Genomic DNA, 9,795 nt, shown 5'->3' with positions numbered 1-9,795 from the left:
TGATGTTTTTATCAGCTGTTTGGACTCTCATTCTGACGGCACCCATTCACTGCAGAGCATCCATTGCTGAGACACTGATGCAATGCTAGAAAAAGTCAAATCTGATGAAGAAACAAACTCATCCTAATCTTGGATGGCCTGAGGATGAGCACATTTTCATTTTTGGGTGAACTACTCCTTTAAAACCTTTAGATCCTGACTATATTAGTCACGCATGTTTTTGCATTTTGCACCTAGTTTTTAATAGAAGTTTAATAGAATGTTTGAATGTTAGCGTGATTTTAAAAGGCCAGGTTTTTAGCTGGTTAAATTACTGTCTAACATCTGTAAATTAATGCATCTTCTGCCTTTCAAAAGTTAAATCATATAATCAAGTGTTCAGCACAAGCCCATGCGCTTCTGGTCCACAATTTTCTCAATTATCATGTTTGTGTTGTTATGTAATCAAATCACACATAGGTCGTTCCTACTGACGGATGTTTTTGTTTATTTATTAATTGTAAAGCAGACATTGTTATGAGCAAATCATATAATAAAATATGAAAGGACCTGCTGTATTGCGTTCTGATGATAATATAAATGCAGTTTTGAATAAAATCAGATCATACAGATAATGCAACAATATTTATGTTTTAAGAATTATTTACTTTTTTTTTTTCACTCTGTTGACAGTGAAAGGTCTGTGTTTAAAATAACAGTACCGTAAAACATATTATTCAAATCATATTTATGCAAACAACAGAACTAGGTTAGATGTGAAGCTGTACACTGACATCTAGCGAGTCTGTTTTTAATGCTTCACGAGAGATTAAAAATACCAACAATCTTCATAATACTGCTTCAAAAAAATGAGTAGAAATGATCAAAACAACACTGAGAACTGTAAACAGGTCTGAAGGAAGAAAACACAGTGAAAACACTGGAAGGCTCTCTGGCACAATTGGCAAAATTCAGAAAAATTAGGCCTGTAGAAAAAATATAGACTTTCCTCCAATAAAACAGAACAGATTCTAGAAGAAAAAACCACATGCATTTTCTCCATAAAGACATTAAACCGCAGAGCTCATAGTGGATGTGTTTTTAGACGTTTGTAAGTTATTTGCTTAAATTCCTGAAAAGACAATAATTCAATCAGAGAAATCATTCTATATTTCATATACACCACCAATCAAAAGATTGGAATAATTATGATTTTTTTTTTAATGTTTTTTTAAAGTAGGCTCTTCAGCTCACCAGCTGTTTTCTATGTGAATAGGATTATTATCAATGTTGGAAACAGTTGTGCTGCACAATATTTTTGTAAGTAATACATAAAAAAATTAATTAATACTTTTATTTATCAATGATGTTGGGCTGGCCGATTTTTCCGATTTTATCAATTAATTCGAATTTAATGTTTTGCCACGATTTTATTTTTTAGAAATCGAGGAATAGGCGATTTTGAATAGAAATATTACCAAACGTTAGAATTAGACACTTTGAGAGGCAGTCGAACAGGAAAAACATGCAAGAAGATGGGAGTGAACTTCTTTTAACTTGAGCGCCGTGTTTTTAGACTGCCGTTTCATGCAAGAGACGCGAGCGCAACAGTCAAACACATTCATGCTTACACAGAAAAAACAAGCAGCGCAAGCTAATAAAAAACTGTGTTTCATGTTTGCATCATGGTGACAGACTGAAAGCTGCTGTTGTTTTTACAGAACATTTATAGATAATAATTGTCTACTGGTGTTATATCTTCAGTCATTTTGAATTTGAATTACTTTGACTTGGTATTTTATAAGCATTTTCCTCATATTATATCTGAACATATAATATGTTTAAGACAAGTTTGTACAATATGTAGTTGTAGTTCATGCATCTTTTCTGCAAAGATACTTAACAAGTGATTTGTTTAACTTCATGTGTGCTGCACTTGGAATAGAATTTTCTTTAAATAGAGGGTTAATAAAGAAAAAGATCATTTGAATCATGTTGTAGTTACATTTTTAAGCTGACTAGTTAAAAATCTTTAAAAAAATCGAGAATCGGTCAAACGCTCTGGAAAAATCGAGATTTACATTTTTTGCCAAGTCACCCAGCCCTACAATGATGTATTAAATTGATCAAAAGTGACAGTAAAGACATTTATAATGTTACAAAGATTTCCATTTCAAATAAATGCTGTTCTTCTGAACATTCTATTCATCAAAGAATCCTGAAAAATAAAATGTATCACAGTTTCCACTAAAATATGAAGCAGCACAACTGTTTTCAACACTGATCAATCAAAACTGATCAAATAATGAGCACCGAATCGGCATATCACAATGATTTCTTCTAATATGCATTTTAAAACATTAACTTTAACAACTTTTGACTGGTGGGCAAAACTTCAATTTTTTTAAATTAACATCAAATTCAAGTTTTCCTATTGTTCTGTCTTCAATCTTAGTTTTTTCTGCTTTGAATTGCATTTCATGAATCACCTGGTTGGTTTAATCGATAGATCATAATTTTCCAGCATCTCTATTGAGAAAATGAATGGGAAAAATATGCAATTTCTCTGTTACGCTGTGCGTCTGTTCTTTAGCTATTTAATACTTTAGACAAAGACATTGTAGGAGGAATTTAAAGAGACTTTGCATCAGGCTTCAAATTAATGTTTTCTAGTGGTTGCAGAAACGAAGGCAAAGGCATGTTTACAGACACGGGCAGCACCGGCGTCCAAACGCTACATCTGTGTGCAGTCCTATATTTACACATTACATGTCAAAGCAATCAAAGGGTTCTCTCGCTTCTATTATTTTAGTCCATTATTGTCAGTGGCTGCTCATTCTAGGCACTTTCATGTGAAAATCTGGATATTTAAAAAAAAACATTAATAAAATTATATAACATTAAATAAAGGAATAATGAAATAAAAACATTACAAATCAAATATTTAGTATATATTATTTTAATATATATTTAGTATGTATTATATTTACAAATATTATAGTATTATAGTTAAAAGCATGACATTTGTAAAAATAAAATAAAAAATAATTTAAAAATTATTTAATAAAATTAAACAAAATTAAAACATTTTAAATAAAATTCACTTTTTTTTTTCCATCAGCTGATGGTGTGACACCAGACACTTCCAGTATTGACAGCTTTATTGATTATAATAGGACTGAACTTTTGATGTTGTTTTGAATCCTTTGTCTTAAGTTGCAATGTCTAAATGACTAAATTTCCCTTCAGGTGTCAGTAAAGTATGTGACTAGAAATTGAGCTTCTATGGCTGACGTCCCACTAGCTGATTTTTCAGTCATTTACATGCATGTATTTGGCAGAACAAAATCAAGTCATCTCAGGTGGACTGCTGGGACGTCATCACAAAACTAACCATTAGATCAGGGGCTTAAAGCACATGGTTTGCAGTAGATGGTGCTGGGAATGAAGGGATAAAAAGAGGAGGAAGAGGAACAAACACCCCATATATCTGACTATAAAACAAACATCTGCTTACCAGAGCAATGACTGTCGCTCCGGCTCCGGCACAAGCGACGATATACAGATGATAAGACAGATAGAACTGCAACAGACCAACGGGAAATCATTTATATCCACTGCTGGATGACAAATAAACCAGTAAGAGTGTGACTAATGTGTTTTCATACCTCACTGGTGTTGCAAAAAACATTTTAGTGAAAAGTATATTTGTAAAAAATAAAATAATAAATTATTAAATAATTATTTAATAAATTAAACAAAAATACTAAATTAAATAATACTAAATAAAAAAATTAAATTAAATAAACATTATATTATAAATAAAATGTATAATGAAAAGCAAAAAATTTGTAAAAAAAAATAGAATAATAAATGATATTTTTAAATAATTATTTAATAAAAAAAATGTAAAAAGAACTAACCAAATAAAAAAATTACATTACAAATAAAATGTTAGTGAAAAGTAAATTTGTAAAAAATTTAATAATAAATTATTATTTAATAAATTAAATTAAAAAGAATAATAAATTAAATAATACTAAATAAAAAATAATTCAAATAAACATTACATTATAAATAAATGTATAATGAAAAGCAAAAACTTAGTAAAAAATAAAATAATAAATGATACATTATTAAATAATTATGTAATAAAAATAGAATTAAAAAGAACCAAATAAAAAAAATACATTCCAAATAAAATTGTGCCATTTTTAAAAATTCAATTCTTACATATTTAATAAAATTAAAAAGAACTAACAAATTTCATATTTGTAAAATAATAATAATAATTATTATTATTTATTAAAATGGATAAGGCAGGTAGAACTAGAATTATGTATATCCACTGTATATCACATATAAACACTGCTGCATGACAAAGTCAATAAACTAGCGTGTGACACATTTGTTCTCATACCTCGCTGGTGTTGCAAATATCACCTAGCGTTGAGCCGCAAGCTTTGCCTGGTGTTGCGTTCCATGGAATAATACCTGCATCAACATACAAACAACATTAACTTCACACAACTCAAATCCTCATCAAAACATCAACAGAGTTTAAAGTGAAGTTAAGGGTTTGATTGGCAGGGAATCAGAGTCTCGTACCGTACTGCCGCACATCCACGCAGATGCTGTCGATGGAGGTCAGGTTGGCCATCGGTGAGCGCAAGGCAGCGCAGGTCGACCACATGTTGTAGAAAAGAAACACGGGAACCGCTGAGAAGCCGAAAACCCCGAGCCAGGCGATTCCCAGGATGTAGGTCAGGAACACGAACTGAGAAAGAGATGTTTGAACAGTTTTAGCGACGGCACCTCCAGATACACTCAAATAAGATATATATTAGTTTTTATTTTGTAATAATTTTTTTTACTATTCTATCTAAATTATTTTGATTTGTTTTATTTTTAGAGTATTTATTTTATATTATTTAGATTTTTTAATTGCTTTTATTTAGTAATTTGACTACTTTAAATTATTTTCAAATTGATGTTGGTACAATATAAAAGTTATTTTTATATTATTTAAATTGTGTGTGTGTGTGTGTGTGTGTGTGTGTGTATATATTTAACATTTATGTAATTTATCAAATTTTTACATTTTTATTTCTTTATATCTAATTATTTGATTCAAGTTGTTTTTATTATATATATATATATATATATAATTCAATTTTTTTAATTACTTATATGCTTTAATTTTGAAATGTATTTTACTGTTTCATGTAAAAAAATGTCTAATTTATTTTGATACTTTTTATTTTTAGTTTATTATTTATTATATTGTATTATTTTTATGTGATTATATTATTAATCAGTATATCTGCAGGAGGTTACGTACCATGCCGCTGATGCAGCGTCCGCAGACGGTGGTCTTGAACTCGCTGTGGAGCTCTTTGACGGCGCTGCTGGTGTAAAACCCCTCGGCGAGCAGAATGATGCCGTACAGGAAGAAGAAGCAGGCGATGCCGTATATAACGTACTGCATGAGCTGGATTCTGCAGAAGAGACGAGAAGATTTCACAGATGTTACTGCTTGTGTGTGTTTACTTTCTGTTCAGAGCATCTGGAGCATCTTCTTAGTGAAATCACGAGTGTGTGTGTGTGTGTGTGTGTGTATATATATATAATTCAATTTTTTTAATTACTTATATGCTTTAATTTTGAAATGTATTTTACTGTTTCATGTAAAAAAATGTCTAATTTATTTTGATACTTTTTATTTTTAGTTTATTATTTATTATATTGTATTATTTTTATGTGATTATATTATTAATCAGTATATCTGCAGGAGGTTACGTACCATGCCGCTGATGCAGCGTCCGCAGACGGTGGTCTTGAACTCGCTGTGGAGCTCTTTGACGGCGCTGGTGGTGTAAAACCCCTCGGCGAGCAGAATGATGCCGTACAGGAAGAAGAAGGAGGCGATGCCGTATATAACGTACTGCATGAGCTGGATTCTGCAGAAGAGACGAGAAGATTTCACAGATGTTACTGCTTGTGTGTGTTTACTTTCTGTTCAGAGCATCTGGAGCATCTTCTTAGTGAAATCACGAGTGTGTGTGTGTGTGTGTGTGTGTGTGTGAGAGTGCGTGTGTGTGAGAGCGTGTGTGAGCGCATGTGTGTGCACGTGTGTGAGAGCGTGTGTGTGAGCGCGTGTGTGAGCGTTTGTGTGAGCGCGTGTGTGAGTGCGTGTGTGTGTGTGTGTGTGTGTGAGCGTGTGTGTGTGTTAGTGCAAGGTGATTCTGCCATTAACCTCTGTCCTGAAGACTCCGCATTGTTTGAGAACATCTCATCACTGTATGTGACTTTAATTAAAGTCTCGAGATGGAGAACAGAACAAATGTGAAGCACTGAGAAATCATCAACAGATGTGAGCAGATTTAACTGAACACAAAACAACTGCCCAGACTTACTCATAACAGGTGAGTCTTTTCATTTTAAGAGATGAATCTGGAGCTCAGACAGATAAAATAAACTGTGAATCAGTGGATGCTGAATGATCAGGTAAACTTCAAGGAAACGCATTCAATTCAGTGCATGATGTCCTGGAAAATCTACTGTGACACTGGAGACGAAAATATTAAATGATTTACTGGGAATCTACATAAATCCATTAAACTGCATCTAATGTCTTCCCATGAGGATTTAATTAAAGTCATGTCTTTTCAACATCTGTAAGGCCATCTTCTGTTGACAGCATGCATTTACAATAATCATATAGATGAATCCTTAAAAAAAAAAAAGAAAAAGAATGTCCAAAAAAACTAGAAAAAAATACAAAACAAAAAATAATCTCATTACTGTAATGTGGAAAAACTATTTAAATTATTTAAGCATTTCTACATCATATAGTCATTTTATAACTTAGGTATTTATTGATATGAATTTTAAGAGAATGGTACTGTCTTATCTTTTGTCCATAATCTTTTGTCTGTAATCTAGAATGGAAAATTAACATTTAATGCCAGATATTAAACACTAAATGTAAGCAACACTGTTGTATATTTATAAAAGTAATATTTAAAAAATACACACTACAAGTCAAAATTTTGGAATAATTAAGATTTTATGTTTTTGAAATGTTTTTTTTTTATTCTTTTTTGCATTTATTTTATAATAAATAGAGTAAAAATTGTGAAATATTATTTCAAATTAAACTAGCTGTTTTCTGTGTGAATATCTATTCAAATGTAATTTATTTCTGTGATCAAAGCTGGATTTTCAGCATCATTACTCCAGTCTTCAGTGTCACATGATCTTCAGAAATATTTCAAAAGTTTTCCATTTCAAATAAATGCTGTTCTTTTGAACTTTCTATTCATCTGTGAATCCTGAAAAATAAAATGTATCACAATTTCCACAAAAAAAAATTCAGCAGCACAACTGTTTTCAACATTGATAATCAGCAATGTTTGTTGAGCAGCAAATCAGTATATTAGAATGGTTTCTGAAGATCATGTGACACTGAAGACTGGAGTAATGATGCTGAAAATTCAGCTTTGATCACAGCAATAAATTACAGTTTAACAGATATTCACATAGAAAACAGTCATTTTAATTTGCAATAATATTTCACAATTTTGACAGTGTTTTCCCAGATTCCTCATCACTCACATGTCGGTCAGCATGGCGTGGTCTGCGGTGATCTTGGAGAAGTGGTTCTCCAGGATGGTGAGGGTTCCTGTCAGAGCGACATGTCCGCAACCGCAGAAGAGCGCCACGCCGCAGAAGCACAGGATGGTGGCCACCAGAGACGCGTACGGCACGCCGCCCAGACATTTAATACAGCACTCAAAACAACCTGCACACACACAAACACTCGTTACAGTCTGAAGAGCTTTACTCACTTAAACAGAGCAGATCATTTCAATACAGCATGCAGGATTCACATTCCTGGACGCACATGCGTTTAACACTGTATACTAGAGCTGTGTGATATATACAGTGTTGGGGAAAGATACTTTAAAAGTAATGCATTGCAATGTTGCGTTTAGGGCTGTCGCGGTGAGGGAATTTCCCTTGCGGTAATTTTGAGTGGCTCAATAGCGCGGTATGCGGTATTACCTCCATAAATATACACACTAGGGATATGCCGGTATCAAATTGTCATGTTGCGATTAATTGCTAATGCTTATTCACTCATCATGACAGTAAAATAGGGCATTCTAAGTCAATATACTGCAGTATTTCCTCTCTCAATCAGTAGAAAAAATTATTAACACCCGGTCATGCATGAAAAAAAAAATACCGTCATGTACCGTGAAACCGGTATAATTTTGAAAAATACCATGATATACATTTTTGGTCATACCGCCCAGCACTAAGTAAAACTGAAAAAAATTGACAGATTTTCTGCTTTTGTGTGAATTATTCCTTTAATAAATGTGCCAAACTGTGAAGCTCCTAATTAAAAACAGTGTAAAGCAGAGTGTGTGAAAACAAAGACAAAATAATGAACTGCATGTATGTGTGTGTGTGTGTGTCTGTGTGTGTGTGTGTGTGTTGTCTGCTCAGTCTGGGCAGTTTGAAGATGTTAAATTAGCACTTAAAAAGTTCTGTTCCAGATCTCCAAACAAACAAACCAATAAAAAACATACGCAACCTTTGGCTGTTGGTTGGTTTATTAAACAGAGAATGCATGCACACAAGAATGAAGACCATAAACAAAAAAAACACTGCAGAAATCCTGCTGGAAAAAACAGGCATTAATATCTAATGGAGCCGTGGGTGTATGTCTGCCTTCTGTTAGTCGCTCATCGCCTTAATTATAACAGTGTGGTCAGTTCTGGGCCGTCCAAAATGATCATTGATGACTGATAATGGCCTGATGAAGTGGCTCACATGAGCTGCTGTACAGTAATGATACACGTCATGATTTATAGTTTACATGTGTAAAGGACATGAACCAAAGCCTCATTTAAACAAGACATGAAAGAAAAATACTGTGCTGTGAAACTAATCAGCAGTATATTTAAAAAGAATTTGATGCATGTTACAGCAGTGTTTGTTAGAAACTAAATGAAAGTAGTGACAATGCAAATTTAATTACATTTCATAGTATCATGACAGTCATATAGCAATTTTCAAAACATCAAAAAATAAATAAATAAAATATTTATTTAATTAATTATTTTTAAAGGAAGACGTTTGCCATTGTCGCATTATATTCCTGATATTGTCATTATCATGATGCGTTTATAATTCTCATTATTCTCAACATTTTCATTAGGATTTATTTCTGTAAAAATAAAAAAATACTGCAATGACAAAAATATCAATGTTAATCATTTAATCTATTTAAATATTCTAAATATTTCAAACTAATGTCACATTACAGTAATTAGAAAAAGATATTAACAGGGGTGCTCCGATCAGGGTTTTTGAGGCCTATCACAGAAAGCAGTATCTGCCGATACCGATCTTTTTAAAGCCTTCTTTTTATCATTTATAACTATTTATAGTGATACTCCAATCAGGATTTTTAGACATTTATTCAGGGCCTGAATTTCATTTTTGAAAATGGAGGGAATTCCCCTCTTAGTTGATTGTGAGAGGAGAAGCCGCTTTCACACAGGAGTCCGCTACTGATCCGTGTTTACCACAAACACAACATTTATCCATTATTTTGATTTCAAATCCAAACATTGTCACTGAAAATGCTTTTTCAGCATTGCAATTCTTTTTTTTTTACACAGTACAGTAATACAATCTTTCACAGACATGTTTAAACACAATAAATATAAGCAACACATCATTCAATACTTTTTACTTTTGCATTTACTTCTAGATTTATATATTAAGTTGCTCAAGCAA

The 9,795-nt window shown here is 32.4% G+C and overlaps 1 protein-coding gene across 1 annotated transcript in view; it reads right to left on the bottom strand.

The window, feature by feature from the left end:
- gpm6bb (glycoprotein M6Bb) overlaps positions 1-9,795 on the bottom strand; it is a 48,563-nt gene that overhangs the window by 7,682 nt on the left and 31,086 nt on the right. Inside the window, exons 2-6 of the mRNA XM_016489762.1 lie at positions 7,597-7,783; positions 5,783-5,939; positions 4,588-4,756; positions 4,400-4,473; positions 3,497-3,562 (exon numbers count right to left, since the gene is read on the bottom strand). Of these exons, the coding sequence (XP_016345248.1) occupies positions 3,497-3,562; positions 4,400-4,473; positions 4,588-4,756; positions 5,783-5,939; positions 7,597-7,783 (653 nt within the window). The remainder of the gene's footprint in view (positions 1-3,496; positions 3,563-4,399; positions 4,474-4,587; positions 4,757-5,782; positions 5,940-7,596; positions 7,784-9,795) is intronic.

This window comes from Sinocyclocheilus anshuiensis, unplaced genomic scaffold, assembly GCF_001515605.1.
Source record: "Sinocyclocheilus anshuiensis isolate Anshui unplaced genomic scaffold, SAMN03320099.WGS_v1.1 scaffold394, whole genome shotgun sequence".
Classification (NCBI taxonomy): Eukaryota; Metazoa; Chordata; class Actinopteri; order Cypriniformes; family Cyprinidae; genus Sinocyclocheilus; species Sinocyclocheilus anshuiensis.
Note: the sequence above shows the minus strand (reverse complement) of the source record. Positions and strands in the feature narration are given on the sequence as shown.